This window comes from Sylvia atricapilla, chromosome 5, assembly GCF_009819655.1.
Source record: "Sylvia atricapilla isolate bSylAtr1 chromosome 5, bSylAtr1.pri, whole genome shotgun sequence".
NCBI lineage: Eukaryota > Metazoa > Chordata > Aves > Passeriformes > Sylviidae > Sylvia > Sylvia atricapilla.
The window spans coordinates 9,086,950-9,105,914 of NC_089144.1; the positions used below are offsets into that span (position 1 = coordinate 9,086,950).

At 42.9% G+C, this 18,965-nt stretch overlaps 1 protein-coding gene across 1 annotated transcript in view; it reads right to left on the minus strand.

The window, feature by feature from the left end:
- Positions 1-4,501: 4,501 nt before the first annotated feature.
- ABCD2 (ATP binding cassette subfamily D member 2) overlaps positions 4,502-18,965 on the minus strand; it is a 42,059-nt gene continuing 27,595 nt past the window's right edge. Inside the window, exons 7-10 of the mRNA XM_066318639.1 lie at positions 17,881-18,026; positions 11,263-11,347; positions 10,420-10,545; positions 4,502-8,840 (exon numbers count right to left, since the gene is read on the minus strand). Coding sequence (XP_066174736.1) covers positions 8,630-8,840; positions 10,420-10,545; positions 11,263-11,347; positions 17,881-18,026 — 568 coding nt within the window. The 3' untranslated portion in view covers positions 4,502-8,629. The remainder of the gene's footprint in view (positions 8,841-10,419; positions 10,546-11,262; positions 11,348-17,880; positions 18,027-18,965) is intronic.

Genomic DNA, 18,965 nt, shown 5'->3' on the forward strand with positions numbered 1-18,965 from the left:
CTCTCCATGGCACACAGCAAAGTTCTTACCTGAGCCACTGTGGGTGAGGACTCATCTTCAAGGGCAACAAAGCAAATGGTTTCTGCTCACACACGCCTCATTCTTCAGGAGAGCGTGTAGCCGTGCCCTTGAAAAGATTGTGACAGTCAGATAGGATTAAAGCACGAGCCCAGATAGATTATAGCCAGTCTAAGACCTGTTTGGGCAGGTGGGTGCAGACACCAGAGGTCTGCTGGCCACGCTCTGGGCTGCGGTGGCAGGAGCCTGCTCTGAGCTGGAGGCAGCCTAGCAGTGCATTTTATGCAGCCCAGCATCATGTTCTGCCTGGCACTGGGTAAAGCAGGGCAGCTCCTGAGGGAAGAAGTGAGTGTTTTCAGGGTGGGCAGCGCTGACTAAATGTGCTCTCATGGGTGCTGGGCAGGGCAGCTCAGGTCTGTCTGTACTTGCTCCCAACAAATGCAGGAAAAGAGCTGGAGAGACTCATCCTTCACAGCTCCTGGTCTCCAGTCCTTTCCTCCCAAGCTCACAGTAGCTGTTGTGAGCAGCAGAGCTCAGCAGGGTGGCTGTGTGGTCCATGAAAGCACAGGGTGCTGCAGTCCTCTTGACTCCAGCAGCACGGGAGTTCCCACTTTCTGGCTGGCCAGGAGGGACTGGTTTGGCACCACTTGACACAAGCCAGAGATGCCATCAAACAACACCCTGTGCCAAATAGGCACTTTGTGCTGGAGTACCCCAGCACCCATCAGAAGTAAAACCTGTCCCGGCTTCATTAGAGTTGGAATTTGTCTACTTCCAGCATCTGCATCTCATTTATGTCTCTTGCAGCAGCATAAGGCTGTGAATTGGCAAAGCAAACACACATCTTCAAGCACAGGTTTAAACAAACTGAACCAAAACGCTTGGAACATGGCCTTACACTCACAGCAGACTAGGCAGGCATTTAGTGATACAGCCCTAAACTATGTCCTAGGTGAGAACATGCTTTGAGCCCATCTGGTTTGTCTTTCAGGTGGCCCTGAGAACTCCAGACTCCCCTGGAAATTTGGACAGGCAAAATAGGAGTGAAAGTCAAGAGAGTGATAAGATTTTTTTAGGAAATAATCCTTTTTCGGAGGGGAAGAAGTTGGAAAGGTTGGGGCCCATGCCAGTGCACTAAGCTCGTTTCCCAGAGGCACTCAGAGTGGCAGAGGAGCAGCTCTCAGCTGTACAGCTCTGTCCTTGCCAGTGTCAGAGCAGGGCAGAGGGTCTCAGCAAATTGACACTGCCATTACAGATCAATTAAGGGAACATCTATCAGACACATTTTTTAGAAATAGATACCTTTTAATAGCTTTAAAACTGACCTTGCCACTGTTTTGTAGGGGAGTTTTTTGGTGGGGATTTTTTTGGTGTTTTGTTTGTTGGTTTGGTTTGGGTTTTTTTGGTGGAATTTTCTGGGGGTTTTGTTTGGTTGGTTGGGTTGGGGGTTTTTTTGGTGTTTTTTGGAGGTTTGTTTTGTTTGGTTTTTTTTTGTTTTTTGTTTTCTTGGGTTTGTTTTTTCCCTGATTGTTAATGAAATCCTCGCCAGACAGAAGTAGTTTTCAGCCCATGACTTGAAAGAGGCATTGAACCTCCCTTCAGAAGTCCCTGGAAAGAAGTCCTTACAAAGGAAGTGCAGTTTATATTCCCAGGCCGGATTACTTTGCCTCCACTTTCATCTTGACATGAAATACATTAATCACTCTTTTTGCACCCGTAACAATTTAAGCAAGAATCTAATAAACAGAGTCTTCATCCTCTGATGCTCAGCAATGACCCACATGGCACATACATAAGGGAACATCAGTGATTAGACAGGAGTTGAATTGTCTAAAACATGATCACAGTATAAAAATAGACTGCAACAGCAGCTCCCTGTATGCTCGTCTTGCACTAGCAAGGATATGGGGATTTTCAGAATTTTGCTTCTGTGGCTGCCATTTCACACTGCTTATAAAGGGATTTTGGTTGAACAGCAGAGCTCAGACAAGCTGTTATTTAAGAACAGATAATAAATTTGGGTTACCTAGGAATACTCCAAAGGACACTGCAGAAGGCAATTGTGTGTTTCTGATGAAAATTGTGGTCTAGGATTAAAAGAGTATTCTTTGTTTTTCACAAGTATGAGCTGCGTAAGTTTTAAATCAACCTGGCTTGGCAGGAATAAAGTGATGCTGGGAGGTGTTTGCTCAGTGCAGGAGCGTCCTGTTACTGTGGGTGTGCGTCTAGCAGGACCCAGCTTCACCACCACCAGTTGCTGCACCTGAGTACCTTGCATTAGCACCTTGCCAGCTGCTGTGTTTTAGTTGTGCAGACATTAGTCCTTGAGACCTTTCCTCAAAGTGTGCGGATCTATAAAAAAAGCAGATGTATTAGACAGAACCCACCACCTCACTCCCTCTCTTCCAGCACCATCCACCAAAGGCACCAGCCCCGGATGTCTCAGTGCTGCATTCATCCCAGTGGGGACACAAACTGGGACAAAAGGGTGGGAAGGAAGACTCAGTGCAACTCAAATAATAAAGATAGAGATCTCCAAACACACCAGAACAGCAAACACCAACTGATAAAGAAGTATCTCATAAACTTGATGTATTTATAGCACATTGCAGCTACAATTGAAGAAGAACATTTCAATTGAGAACAAGAATATTGGATTACTGAATGCAATTTTTTTTTGGTTGCTTTAAATATTAAATACATTTGCTTCAATATCATATCATTGAAGGTAAAAAATAATTTCTATTTCCCAAAGACTCCAGTCCTTATGAAAAGTATTATGAATCTGATCTATTTGAAATGAAACTCTCTTTCAAAGACATTTTAATCTAAATAACTTCTATGACATTTTTTTTTCATGCTAGAGTTGATCAATAAATAAGTGGGTTTGGGTTTTTGTTCGTGTTATCTTAGAAATGCTGTGTCAGACAGCTTGTCTTTGTATGTTTGATGACAAGAGAAGAAAACTAATGTACTATTGCACAATTACTTTAGTTCCAAGACAGGTTTCATTATTCTCTTTTTCTAACATCTGGCTCCTCCCATGGGCTCTCCTGAACTGTTTTATCCCAGAGTTTCTCCCAGTCTGGTCTCTCAGCCTGGTGTCTCACTGGGAGCCCAGCCCCAGGACCCAGCTGGCTCCTCAGCCCTGCATCAACCACCATCACAATCTCTTTCCCCTTTTTTAATTACCTGTTTAAAACCAGATTGTTCAGACACATCAGACTTGCATTGAGTCAGTACAGCATTTTTGAAAAGTCAGTTACCCTCTCAGAGATGGTATCACATTAGGTTAAAGACACTAATTTAAAAAATACAAAGCAAGTGCAGCAGAATGAGCTATAATCAGAAATAAGCCATACAGAGACAGTGTTAAGATGTTCTTCATATTCCTCACCTAATAGGGAATAACTTCCACTGTGGGAAGTTTTTGAACACCTTTGCTCTGAGTATTTCCTGAGTCCTTTCAGCTCCCATGATGCAAGTCCTGCTGTCCCCTCTCTTCTGGGAATACCTAATCCTTGGGCAGAGGCTCAGGACTTTGGCACTTCACATCCAACACATAGCACCAGTCCTCCTGATCAGAAAGCAGGAATGATCTCCAAGGAGTGGACACCAAAGCATTTCTTGTAAAAAACCGTGAAATTGAAGTGCAACCTTTCAGCTCACTTTCTCCACTACCTTGACACCTGGTTTGATGTGTGAGCCCCAGCCTGGTCCTACAGCCCACCCAGAGACCCCCAGAAATTAATTTCTCATTGCTCTTGTCCTGGACTTCACTCTATGCCAGTGCTCTCCCACTGAGTGGCTGCAGTGGCTGCAAGGGAGGCACAGGGGACCAGACTCATCATCCATAAGAATCTAGTTCTCAAGTGACCACCATCTCCACTGGCTCTCCAACTGAATAACCCAGGTCCTGTACCACACAGTACCTCACCATCCCCTGCCACACAGCTGGAAAGGGGCTGGACACAAGCCAGCTCTGTGTCAAGGTTGCCAAGGAGCCAACCACTGCCCTCACACTCCCTAAGAAAAAGCTCTCTCCTCTGCTTGGCCATCATGAGCTCTGGCTTGTTGATTATTTGTGACCCTGATGCTCTGTGCATAACCGTATCTTACAAAAACCCTAACAAGAACCTTTGGGAGTGATGCTGCTGAGGCATCCCATGTGGTACTGCTGACACAGGCCTCTGGCTCACTGCTTGGTGTAACTCCCTGGCAGAAAGCCCCAGCAAAGGGTGGCAGCTTTTGTCACCTTCCTGTCATCAATCAGGCAGACACTGAAGTGGATGGCACGGAAGATGAGAAACCTCAGAGCAGCCTTTGACCTAGGAATGAAATACTTGTTTTGACTTGAAAAAACACAGCATCCATCCCGAGCTTTCCTGCTCCATCACAGAAACAAGGGTTGGGAAAGGACTCCCAGGGCACAAGCAGGCAGGTCCTGACTGCTTTGTGAATGACTCATAAGGAATACTGAAGGTAAATGCGACATGTTTTATTTACGGTTGGAATAAATTACAACTGTAAAGCATATTTTATTGCTTTATAAATTGTCTGCTCTTAAAAGGCATTAATATCAAACATAAACAAAACAAAGACACATTTGATTAACAGTTCAGTTCTCCCAAGCTTCATGAACAGCTCAGTAGGGGGATTTCTTTATGTGATTGGCTCAGAAATTTGACGTTGACATGCATTATCACCATCTATAAATTTGAGTGGACTGCAGATGTGTTCATTTGCATTAAGATATAATTTTCTCTAAAATATCCCACTTAATACCCAATCCTTCTTTCCCTACTCAGATACAAACCTCACTGCTTTTGAAAAATTCCTTTGAAACATACGTGAGGTTTTCTGTCCCTGCAGAAGGAGGACTTCCAAGTCCAAACGAGGAATGAGTCTGACCCCAAAACTAAGAGAAAAACAAACTCCTCCCAGGTTAAAATAGTGAATAAAACAGTGAAATCAGATGCACAAAAACCGTGTCCTTTCATTCTGAAGATTCCTGCGAAAACACTTTGCATTATCTGAACGCACTGATGTGGAGAATTCATATTTCTGTTATACAGATACCACCAGCCTGAGGCAGGTATGAATTTTGCTCATCACCTGTATTACTCGAGGTGCAAACAGACCCAGGCAATCCAGTTTGCCCTGAGCCCGGGGGCGAGAGGGTGCTCACAGGGCTGGGTGTGCTCAGCACTGGGCAGTACCCAGCCCTGAATGCACAGACACTGTGTCGGGGTCTGGGTAGCTCCAGACAGGTATGACAGGCAGAAAGGAGGCCAAAAAGTCACTTCCTCAGCCTCCTGGGGAGTCACAGCTCCTGAACACCAAAAAGTGAATGAACATTCTTAAGCAGCTCTCATTGCACCACAAAAAAGCTTCTGCCAAGGTAATCCTGTCCCACTTTGACCCTCTTGCACTGCCAGGGCCATGTGCTCCCCATGCCCTGGCTCCAGAACAGTGTCTCCCTGAGCTATTCCTGAGCAGGAGCATGCACCTCTGCTAGGCTGGGCACAAAGCAACACAAAATCAGCTGGACTATGCCCTGTAAAACTCTCCAGAAACAGAAACAGAGACTCCAGTCTCAACTAGTCCTTGGAGCAACACAGAAAGTTTGCAGAAAATACCTCTGGGGCACCCTCCCTTCCTGCCACAAAACTAACTTGAAAAATGACGAGCCACTAGTACAGAAACTCCTTCTAAAATCAGCTCACTATCACTCAGAAAGTTCCTGTTTAGAGAAGTGTTCCTTCTCATAGCAGCCTCTGAGGTTCTTGCCACGCCTACAGGAGCACAAATAGCTGTGAGATGCTGGAGTATTTTACACTATACAGCTGAATGGGAATGGTTGTCTATTACTGGATGAAAGAAATGTATGTCAAACTTCAAAGAAAATACTATTAGATTGATCCCAGTATGATTTCAGTTTTCATCAAAATTTCATCAGTAACATATATAAACTTTGTATTTTTTATGCATAATCTCATTAAAAAGAAACAGCAAACAAACTTCCTTCTACTAAACACGGTTTCCTCAGAAGAGATTTGTTTCGTGCCATGAGGGAATAGCCAGCTTTGATCTCTGTAAGGCATCCAGCAGATTTCAGGTGCTGCACTTGCCCATAATGGCTCCCAGCAAGTCAAAGGACAGGTGCAGAGCTTCGGTGGGATAACTGGAGCTGTGCCAAACTGGGCCAATTCTTCAGCACTTTTCAGTATCCCACTCATTCAGGGAGTGGATAACCCTGGTTTAGTTCCCAGCCACATGTTAAAGTGCTTAATGGAGAGGTGGGGAACAGCAATAGCCCTTCCTCCACCTCAGGTCCTGGCTCAGGAAAGGCTTGTGGAAAGGAGGCTTTGTGGCTTCCTTGTGCTAGCAGGATGCACTGCAGCTGGGACAGGGGTATGTGCCTGGTGTGCCCTGATTCATCTCATCTCAGAGAAACATCAATCAGGAACCTGCAAGCTTTTACACTCATCAGTCATCTCAGTTATGCTCACCGAGAACAGATTCTTGGCTGACTTCTTTTTTTCCTTCGCAGTTATGAATTTTGCTTTGAAGATGAGAAAGGGGAAAGCTCACCTTCAGGGAGAGGGACAAGCACAGACATTTGCAAATTAAAATGCATACACATCAGCCACCCCAGCAGTGACCTCCATCTGTGCTTTACAACACAACATCTTATTATCTTGAACCTTAATTTTTCAGCCCGTTCTAAGGTTCTTAGGAGCATTCCTTTCTATATCAGTGAGATGTCTCAAGGGGCTCTACAAAAAAAAAAAACCTAATGAAAGGAACCAACTGTTGTCACCGGGGTAAGTTACAGGGTTACATTCAAGCCACAGACTCTGAAGGGAGCAGACTTGCTCCATTTTCTGGTGCAAATGCCATACCAAGCAGCAAGCTGAGCACACTGACAAGGAATAATGGTTAGTGCACTGGACTGGGATTTGGTGGATGGAGTTAATTCACCTTCCTCTTGTTCTTGAAGCAATGAGAAAAAAGGAAGAGCTTATATTAACTTCAGGGTGCTCAAACATTTCCAGCTCAGCAAATGCCCCTAAAATATTTCTCCTCTCCAAACAGCTCTTAGCAGTTTATGCACTGCCTCTCAAAGACTAAGAACAACAGAAAGAAATCTTCTAAGGAATCACACTTCTGGGGGAAAAAAAAGAACAAACTTCAGGATTGCTACATCTGGCTAAGGCTCATTTACCTATCTGCAAAGCCTCTTACTCCCTCCTGATCCTCACTCCTGAGCTGCCCATGTGCAGTGCACTTGCAGTCAGAGAGAACAGGAGCTCTTAAATACATTCACATCTTTATTTCTAATTCTCCAGCTTTTGCATTCAGCAAGGCACTCAGGCCAGCACTGTCTCAGGCAGTTCTGTTAAAGCACCTTCTGACTGATTGGAGACCTGAACTGAAAAGCTGATGAGACAATGAGTGAGTGCATCAGAAAGCAAGGCTGTTAACCAGTGCATTTGCTCACAGGGAGGACAATATTTAGCCATGCCACCAAAATATGGCAGGTTTATTCATTAGTGGTTACCAAATGCTCTAACTTTTCACAGACCTTTATAAGTGCTGAGCATTTCATCTGGCAGAAGAGCCATGCCTGAGAATTCAGTGTATTGATAGAAACTGCCATTCCCTTCTCCTACAGTCCTTCCCATCACAAAGTGTCTCATGGAACAAACAAGTGTCTATATTGTAATTATGCCAATGGAGGAACTAGGTCAGATAGGGATGCCAGCTGGATCAGACTCATAGAGCAGACGAATGATTTAGTCAAACGAAAACTGAGTCACTTGATGCCAGGCCCAGTGCTCCATCCACACCACCAGAGGTTACAGACTAAGGGACATAAATAATCCCCTGAGGGAACTGATGTATCATGAAGGGCAAAGAGCCTCTGAAGCTATGTGAAATGGCATAAAGCACAAGTATATTACATGTTTACCTCTGTCCCTGCTTCTCTGTCATGAGGGCAGTGGGTTGCTCAGACAATTGTCTTCTGGTCAGCCTATTACATTATTCTCTATGGAAATGCAGGTAAAGGCATGTATAGCATTCAGTAGCAGAGGAGAAGTCTTGTTTTACACGGGCTGAGAGAATGTCTCTTATACCCAAGTGAGATTTTTGCATGCATCTGCATACTCACCCAGATTCTGGCCCTGCTGTGCTCCATGCCTGAGTGTCATGCCCGGCCGCTCGGCGTAGCAGGCATGTCATACGCACACAGTGACCCGGGACAAGAGCACATTCTGCAGGCCAAGCCTCAGGCAAAAATTCACCTAGAAAACCTAAGACTGTTGGTCGTTTCTTGCAGTGAATTGGGCTTTCACTAGGAATTAACATAAGCTGTAATGACTAATCTTATACTCTGTGTACTTGCTTATTTTCTTTTCACAGTTCAACCACTTTCCTCCTTAATACTAAAACACTAAAGTCTTACATAGCGTTCAGAGCATTCTTTTCTGCTGGCTGTGTTTTGCTATGCTCTAAGCCTCTGTCCCAATGCATGCAAAGGATAATGGCTGATTTTGTAATGCTTTTAACTAAAAAAATACTTTTAAAAACATAAACCATAAATTATTTATTCCTCTTCGTCCATTGTTTTAAGCACTGAATCTTCTCCCAGGATTTTACACAGTTCATTCAGTCTCTGCTGCATTTTAGGAATTCCTGCGAGCTGGGATTCCAGTCTCTGTTTTTCCTCACTCAATGATAAACGGATAGCGGTGTCCAACTGCTCGAAACGCCAGCCACCTTGTCCATCAAACTGCAGCAAGTGAGTGTGGTACTTCCTGCAGCAGAAATTGAAACATTAGTAATGGCTCAGGGAACAGATGGCTCGTTTTTGCATGCAAATGTGGATGTATGTGTTCCTTTTCAAAGGTGCCTCTCAGGAATTTGAGCTGTCCAGTCCTGGATCACTGGTAAGACTTTTTTTTTTTTTCAATGACTCATTGTCATCCCAAAACACTCTTTCAGAAGGGATTTGGGTATTTCAAAGCCTGTCACCAGGACTGCCCCAGGCCAATAGTGAAATTCGGTGAGTGCTAGCTGGAAGCAACAGCCCTGGTGTGGGCTCCCAGCCGGGGCAGTCTTGGCCCCTGCAGCCCAAGTGGCCAGGCTCTGAGCCTCTCACCTGCAGGGATGCTGCCAGGAGTGGGCAGCAGGGCCACTCATCACCCTCTGTCCCTGGCCAAGGTGGTGGCCCCTCTTACTGCCTCCTTCTTAGAAACATTGTGGCTCCTGATGGCTTCACTACAACTCCATCAGATGCCTTTTTCCCCAGGAGCTAGAACAGCAGCATCAGACAAGGTTCATTTATCCCTCAGGAATTCTACTCCCAGTTTATTTTATTTACTTCCCTTTCTGATAGATGTCTTACCTCCTTGGCAGCAAGTACAGTGAGGCAGGCATGATGCACCTGATCCTACTGATAAAACTCAAGTTTGTTCAAATTATACCTCAGTTTGTTCTCCTGTGTCTTACAAGGTTGGCTAAAGGTTCCTAAAACATGGTTCAGTTTGCAAGGGGCCAAAATAAAAAAGTCTGTGTAGGTGTCACAGATCTTTCAGTGAGTATCAGGGTGTGTGCATCGAAAATATTCAAAGGTGTACATGCAGAGTTTGTCAAGACCTGACAAAACACTTTTCAGGAGGTGCCAGAGGAAGAGGAGAGTCCTCTCAGAGCTGCTGGTATGACTGCATAATTTATCACTATAAATTATAGAAGGTGAAATGCATCATAAAACACTGATTATAAATCCCAGCCAGGGAATGTGACAGTTTTAATAAACTCAATTACATAGGACTTAAAATAGATTCATCTCCAGACTTATATTCACTGCTTCTTGCATATTATCCTTTGTGATAGCAAATGCTTAACCCATCCTTCTATTTTTCCCCCACCAAACTCCCAAAAAATCAAGAAGCTAAATGCTGCAGATAAAGGACACAACTGTTAAAAATCCAGACATGGTATTCCTATGGAGGAACAAAGCACAGTTGAACCACTTGCCATCTTCTCCCTGCACTAGTAAACTTCCCCAGGGCACCTCACATGTCACCTTTACAAAGTAACCTGGTGACACCTGTTGTGGCATGGCATAGACTAATTAATTACCTCTTAGGCATCTGAATATTAATAACTGAAACACATAAAAAAAAAAGAGGGAGGAATAAATGAAAAATGAAATTAAATGGAATGAAAAAAATCCATGCTGAATTAGTTTACATCAGCACTGTTGACAAGCAGACCCTGTACACAACTTATCTTAGAAACCACAGTGGATACTGATTAAACAACTGCCCCAGCACAAAGAATAAAGGCTTGTCAGAGCACAAGCTTGTCAGACAAAACCCTGAATATACTTACCAAAGAGAAGGTCTGTGTGTTATGGAAAGCAGGGATATCCCAGCAGCTTTTGCAGCCTGGAATATCTTTCCTTCAACATCAATGCTTACAGCACTCGTACATTCATCCAGCAATGCATATTTTGGCCTTTTAAAAGCAGATAAAGAACATTACTCTTCTAGGTTTTGGCCAGCATTCCCATGTGCAAGATTTAATTGAAAGAACAACAGGAAGCAGAGAGCTATTTTTGCCAGACAGCTGTCTCTTATTTACAGCTGGAAGTTGGCTGGAAACAACATGAAGTTTCCATGCATTATTCAGGTGAAAAAGCAACTTCGAGGAAAAATGGGATTTATTTCCTGGCCCCTTTGAGTACACAGTGATCTAACTTGTATGTCCTAGTCTGACCTAGTATTATTTTGTACTCTCATCAAGTTACGCAGTAGCTAAAGCCAACTCAAAGCTTCCTATCCACTGCTATGTAAGGACTGGGCTGTCTTTGTGTGCTTGCAGTCTCCAAAATCAAAAGGTTAAGGAGCTTGGCTTTCAAATCCAAGAGTTTCTTGTAACAGTCCATCACACTTTGGCAACATAGGAGGGAAGATGTTTGTGCCTGAGATGTTACAGGAAGAAATATCTGAAAAAGATAATTCTATGTTGCCAAAAGCAAAGCTTAAGAATCATTATTTAAACCAAAGGCAGAGCTTGTATGAATAAAAAACAAGATTTATGCAGGTCCTATGCTAGACAGTGTGGCATTTGGCATGCAGATTACAGTCTACTACTGCTCAAACTGTAACAGGAAATCTGCAAAGCTCTTTCTCATTTTCAAATGCTTCCTAAGAAAAGACCCATAACACTTACTTGTGGTAAAACATCCTGGCCATGCCCATCCTTTGTTTTTCTCCTCCTGATAAGACATCTTTCCAATCCATGATGGCATCCCAGCCTTTTTAAAAAAATGCAAACAAAAAGGGTCAGGACAATAGAACTTTATGAAGGAAATGCAGCTTCACTTGCAACACCTCTGCAATCTGTAACCAAAATCATAAAGAACATTTCAACAACTCAATAAAGAGCAGAAGAGACAGCTCAGGTTACTGCATCACATCTTCTGGAATACCTCAATGCCTATCCACTGTCAATCAACTGGAAAAATATCCCTTATATCCTGGCAATTTTGAAAGTGAAAATTGGACTTTTTGGTCATACAGATATTGTCAAAAAACTTTACTTACCATCTCTTTGAAAAAAAAATTCTTTGGCCTGTAAATAACTAGTAATTTTATTCTGTCATATTTGTTTTATGGAACAATTCTCTATTTTTTCTTGAAAGGTATGAGTGGAAATTTAAAAGCAAAGTAAAATAAATAAACCATAAGAAATAATGAGCAGTGTCAGAATGTACTCACTACTGTAGGCAAAGAAAACTGTCAGCAAACCCAACAGAAACACAAGAGCAGACACAGGGATGTGTCCATGTGCACACACAGGCAGCAAAACTGGAATCAGACAGGAGAATCTTCTCTAAAAATTTCCTACTACTTTGTATTTAAAAATAATTCACAATTGCTCTAACATGGAGTATCCTTATTCAATATTCTGCATGGTCTCTAACTGATTTTTTTCTTTTATCACTTTCAGGTACATGCAACAGGAATGTGAGGCATTTTATCTGTGATCTTACAGCTGATTGGTGTTCTGTAAGTACTTGGGCATCAATAATTCCTCCTACAGAAAAAAATAAAGTAACAAATTACCTTACTGAAAGTAAGTTTTCAGCCAAACAATCCAGATGGATAGAGTAGCAAAATAGACAAGTTTTTAAAAAGAAAAGTGTGGACGTAGCAAAAAATCTGATAAGACATTTTTCTCGACAGATCATCTACTCATGAGACAAGCAGCTGAAGCAGGGCTGAGAGGAAGAGAGTATTTTTTCAGATCAGCCCCAGAAATACTGAAACTAAAAAGTCAATAACACAGCCAAAACCCCTCTTCTGCCACTGCCAAACTTAAAATAAGTATTTGCCAGAAAAGACTATAAATAAGATAAAGCAAAGAGGGTGGGCTGTGTTATTTCTGATACCTGAACTAATGTGAGACAATGGGGCTTGTGAAGGTGCAGGAAGAGCCTGTGCTTTTGTGCTATACCAGGCCTTGGCGGGATTAAACAAAACATCACTGAAACATCTGAGGGGCTGTGTGACCAAAAACAGTAATTAATAATATCAGAGACTAAATTTCAAGATTTTGCTGTACAAAAAAATCAGAAAATATAATGTAATGATTTTTTAATAAATATTTATGGAGTTAGATTTAAAAACCAGGCATATGCAAGAAAGACATCACCTTTAGTTATCCTATAGCTTTTCCCTGTTTTCCTTCCATTCTTGTTTAAGGATGCCAGAGGGTGCCCTCCCAGGAGCACATACTGTGCTGTCCATCAGCAGGCTCCCAAAAAAGATGGAGTTGTGTAGTGATTAACTGGATGCCCATTTGGATATACTCTGGTAAAGGGAACAGATACACACAGGCTGCTACTGCTGAGCAGTTCCAGTGCTGGGACCTCACAAAAAGCTGGATGCTGCTCTGCCAACACCTTGAGCTTCCCAAAAGCACTGTAAAACACCTGGAGTACTCCCTTTTGGCAAAGGGTTCAAGCAAGGGATGAGAACAGTTCTTCACTAAAGCCATAGAAACAACTATGTTTCTGAAGACAACATTCAAGGTGCTGCTTAAGTTCTGTTATTTTTAAGCTGAGAATACAGACAAGCTTCAGGACCTGGATCTGGGCTAGGGTGTGGGTGGGTGTGCATGTGTGCACATGTGCCTGGGGAAGCAGTGCTTGTCTTTCATACAGTTTCTTCTTGATCAGCTGGTTTATAAAGGCTTATTAAAAGACAAAAAGGGAATGAAGTTCAAAAAGCAGCATTCTCTTGTCAGAGAAATAATTCTACTGTTTTCTCTAAAGCTGTAAGACTTAACCTCCATTTACCAGGATACAATGGTCATCTCTGTGGTTACTTTAACTTACATTCTAACAGAATATGACGTGTGCATCTTGTCTCTTCCTGCCTAGCACCCTCCCTGAACTCTCCCGTTTTCCACTTGGAACGCCTCAAACAACAGATAAGAAGTGTGCAGTTTTGTACTATTCCTTTAAAAAACTCTTTTCTAATGTCTAAATAATTTCATCTGAACACTTAGGCATTGTAGCTCACCCTAAACTGACCTCCCTGTCTGTGAACAATAGTGCACCCACTTGTCTGCTGTCTCTTCCTGCTGAGATGGCACAGGTCAGTGAAGGAACTTAAGTGTTCTGGAAGTATCAGCCAAGTCAGTGGCTTAGGTCACCCATAACTACATCCACTTCAGAAATTAAGACATTAAATGGCTCGCCCATGAATGCAGCATAAATCTCTTAGTAAGTATAAGCACAATTCTGGCTTTCAGAGTCTAAATTCCTTGCCCACCTTCTTGTTATGGCTCTTGCAGCCAGCAAGAGGAAGAGCATGTTTAATGTGCACAGTAACAGCAGCAGAAATACATACAGCTGTGAGCAGAAACTAGTGACAGCCTCAGGATAGGAGCATTTCTTTTTCTTGCACGGCTTGTTTTATAGTTCCTTTAATCTCAATTTTCTGAAAGAAAATGCAAACTGTATTAGGCAAACCCCAAATGGGTTACTCCTGGGATCTGTAGCCCTCTGTATCCTTCATCCTTGTGAATCCTTGCATTTTCATGCAAGACTGAGCATCCAGCTGCCATGAAAAGATAAGCTTAAAAGTTCCTTTTTCAGATCTACATTCCAATGTACCTTATCAGACATGGACTTAAGGACAGAAGAAAGGCTAACACAGCAGACCAGGCTAACACAGAGAGTCCTGGCTGCCGAGTTTTTGGGCGTGGAAGCCACTTTCACAGCGTGTGTAAAGAGAGCCCAGTGCTGTGCAGAATGAATATGCAAGGACAACCCGGTGCTGAGCAAAGAACAAAGAGACCATCGATCTATGAGCCCCAGCTCAGCATGACACTGCAGGGATTTGTGCCTCTGGATTTCAGAGCCACTGGAAAAGCTGGCAGAGCTCTCCAGAGTTCCTGCTGGTACCAATAACAAAAGCAAATCCAGGGCTAAAGCGATCAGATGAAATAATCTCAGAGAGAGGAAATGGGCTTGTCCGTCTGTTTATACGGGCCTAGCACAAAGGCTCCCTGGACAACACCCAAAGACATGACAAATGTGCGAAATAATGAGGAATAATTACAATCTGGGGTGCTGAGAAACCATAAACAGGTTGAACTTGCTCAGTAATGTCATCAGCCCCAACCGGACAGGCCCAGTCACGCGTGCACCTCTCGGCTGCTCTCGTGTGACAGGCTGCTGCATCCCCACTGACACTCACTGAACAGACACAGATGTGCAGAGCAGCTCAGAAGGAACCACTTTATGTGTATGTACTGCACACCTCCATGCTTTCAGCCCCCATTTCTGGGCACTCTTTCCACCACACATGCTGAATACAACCTTCCTTTTGGATGAAATTATGGCTCTGGCAGAGCTAACAACTTTGCAGATCTTGATGGGGGCACTTTACAGATAATAAAAAGTTAAGCAAGAAAACAGCATTTGTCTAATATCCTGGTGGTGAGAAAAACATTAGTGTGGGCCTCAATGGAAAGGGAGCTCTGTCCCCAGCAGCAAGGGGGGCTACTGCCAGCAGCCACTGGGCTCTTCAAGGGCTTGTGCTCAGGAACACCCAGAACAGCAGTGCTGGGGACAGAGACTGTTGTTTTGGTGGATTTGATGTGTTCTGTTAATACTGACTGAAAAATGTATTGTGAGGGGTAACACGGAAGCTAAATGCCAAATTGGGCTATTTATTTTACTTCTAACTGGGTCAAACCTTAATGCTAGAAAGAGGGGAATTTCTGTCATTGGCAACAGAAACAACATAATACTTGGAATGCAGTGATCTTGTACTGTTGCAATGTGGAAGCAATTCAGCTAAAAACAATAACGTCATGCTGGAACAAGTAATTTGAATCAAAGTTGTGCACCTCTGGTTTCATCAGGCTTTTTCATAACTGCCCACAAGGAGCAGAACACAAAACTGCAAAGCATCAGATTATACACACACGACATTTGTGATCAATTAAAGCACAAGAGGTTTATATGAGATTTTTCATTCTTTCAGAAAGAAAAATATTCCATTTTTAATGAAAATATTTTTAGTTTAAAAATATTATTTTAAGCAAAAGAATAAAATAAAAATTGGAATTAAAAATATTAGTCTATGTATAAACAAAAAATTTCAACTGTTCACTTTCAGCAAGTATTTCTCTATCTTGCTGGTTCAAAGAACCCCTGAACACGAGCCTTTGTCCCAGACCAGGGCAGCTTTAAAAAATACCTAAGCACATGAAATCCATGTAACGTGTCAAATCATATGTCACAGATTTCCTCTCTGCTCCTACCCTGGCACCTGTCTCCTGTAAATGCCCAAGAAGAAAAGAGAACAAGTAAGTATATTATGATGTTAAAAACTTCCTGGTATGTGGTAATCTCTCTCCCTGTTTTCCGGCTTTGGCCACTTCTGTCGCTTTAGATCACAAAGAACCTAAGACACATTTCCCCTCAATATCTGTTTGTGCAAATTTTTGCACAGTTTGTCCTTATCCTGAGCTTCCATACAGCACCAATGAACATTAACAGTGTCCTCTAGACTTCGTAATAGATTGTGTGTGTTGTGCATGTGTAGTAACACAAGCAGAGGAGCAAGAACAGCAATAAATACTTTCTTCGGCATGGAAAGCAGCATGAGACTGATCCAAACCTGGGGTTTCAGTGACTGTAGCCAAGGCATCTGGAACATGGGAAACACTGACTGCCTCCTCACCAGTTACAGGCTCCAGCTGCAGGGTCAGAAACCACAACCATGTGCACTCAGAGACTGCTGGGGGCTGGCTTTGGCCACCAAGGGTCACATGTCGTGCAGTCCAACCACAAGTATCAGCATACAGCGAATGCACACACTCCACAGTGACTTCTTGCTGCTGACAATTTAACTGCTTTTCCTTTTCCAGCTGCCCATTCCAACATTCCTGCTTTTTCTGCTGCAATCTGGGCACCTCAGTGAAGTAAGTGTCTCAGGAATACTAACAGGAATAGTTGTAGTGTCAGTGAAGGAAGGAGAGGCCTTCTTTGCAATTGTTCCAGTCACTGTGCTTAGCTTTGCCTACTTTTTCTTGTGTTATAGGATCAGATTGGAATAATAACATCTATCAGAATGACGGCAGATTCTTATTTTCTATTGCAACAGTCATTATTACATTCTTAACAAAGAAACATTAGCCCATGGTGGAATAGTATGTTTAGGTATACAATTGCTGTTTTAAATGAGTACTACTTCCCACCCTAAAATGTGCAGAAAAGACTCTGAAGTATGCATACATACTTTTTAAAAAAAGACAGCTTCTGCCTCTTTAACAGAACAGGCTGCCATCCAGGAATGGGAATTTAGACATTGTCTTGGGATTCCCAGTGGCTGAAGCACTACTCTGTGTTGTCAGAACAATCCAGAGACTCACCCAGCAGACACAAGGCAAAGCACCTGACCAAAACCAGCATTGACAGCTGGCAGAGAAAGGCAGGGTACATTCAGCACATGCCTTAAAGGGGTCAGAAGATCCTTTTTCTTCTTTCTAAATGTAACCAACTTAGTCTTATGTCTGTTTTAAAAGCATAATAATGGGGAGGAAATTGAAACTAGAGATTAGTGTCTGATAGGAACAAAAGGATAAGAATTATTGCTGTGCTTGGGAAAAAAAAAAAACCCATGAAATTCTCCAGTCCCTTAGGTACAAAAGAAGCCTTTAGCATCTTGACATTTATAGTGCTAGTGTATATATACACACACACTGTCCTGAACTCTGAGAACAAACAACACTGAGAACACATGGCAACTTGAACAGCAAGCAGTAGATGGCAACATTCTACTGCCAGCCAGTGTTGCTTGGTTATTTTTAACTTGCTCACTCTGGTGGGGTGGTCTCAGACACTCCTTCTCACAGCACAATAGTCCTGCTGATCCCACAAGCTAGGGAGGTGAAGGCAGATCTGACTCTCTCTGCATTCACATACTTTCAAGTTGATGCAGTCAGTGACACTACAATGTTTTATAGCACGTTACAGTTTTTATGAAAATCAAGGAAGGTAAGTGATCCTGCAATTTCAAAAAAAGACTGGCCATCACAAGATAGTCAGGATATTCAGACTGGGCATGGATTTACTGGGGAGGGGAGGAGCACTCATCTCCTCTCCCTCTGTTAACATCAGGAGCAACAACCATGTGTCTGTGCAGCTCCCACAGCCACAAAGGTCTGAATCCAGTTTTGCCAGTTCAGTTCGTAAAGGTCAGTCACACAAAGACATATATCCAAGGAATGGATTTTGTCAAGTTTTTAACAAAATATGCCATTTACCTCCTTCTCTTTGAACTATGTGGAACAGGTGAACCACATGCAGAATAGACTCCAGATCTTGATCTTGGTAGCCTTTCTCATGCATATCTTCCACTGAATCTGGATAGATGACTTGATCTCGTAGCGTTCCAATGGACATGTAGGGCCTGAGGAACAATGCAGGGAAACTGGTAATCTGAGCATGGCTTCAAGAGACCACATCTTGCTGATGCTCTATGAACAGAGTATGTGGCTTTGAACACTACATTGCTAAACCTGGATTTATTCAGCGGGTGCATTGTGGGTGAACATTTTTCTAAACTTATCTTAGGGACAAATGTATTGTTCCCATAACAGTTGATTACACAGTAACAACAAGGGTAGTGTTAGCATGGAAACACAATGACAGATCAGGCAGAATAAATATCCACTTCATAGCCCATTTTGAATGCTTTCACTTGGAATCAGCAGAGCTATCCTGTATTCAAGGTTTGGTACTCAGAAGAGATTTAGAAACTGATTCAAACACACACATATTAAAATCAAGTTTTAACAAAAACATTGCAGCTCAAACTGGTAAAGAATTCCATGGTGCAGCAGAACACACACAAGTCTGACAGGAAAGCACTGAAAACTTTCTTTGCACTGAAAACCTTCTTTCTCTGCTATTCTGGAGTGCGGAATTCAGACTGGCATAACTTAACTGGCTCTGGAAGCCAGTGTACCACCTCTGAATTGCAAAGTAGCACACATTAAAGGGGCTGGTCACCTTAAACCTCTGAGCACCAGCCTCCCTTTGCCAAGTACAAGGTTGTGCTGTATGTGAAGCAGCTTCTTAGTCACCGTATTTCCAGACCAGGTGATACCATCTGTCCTACACCAGGTTACACTCTCTGCCAGAGTCCCCAGTCATGGCTGGGGAATGGCTGTGGCCAGTTGCCACAATGTCATGAGCTGTGCCCAGCCTTTGGTACAGCCCAGGACCCAAAAATCCTCCTAGTCTCAAAACAAAGAAAACTGAAAGAATAGTTTCACAGCTCTCTAAAAGATCTCAGGCCATTCAGGTTAAGATTCAGGTTAAGATAGCAAAGGCAACATAAGACACA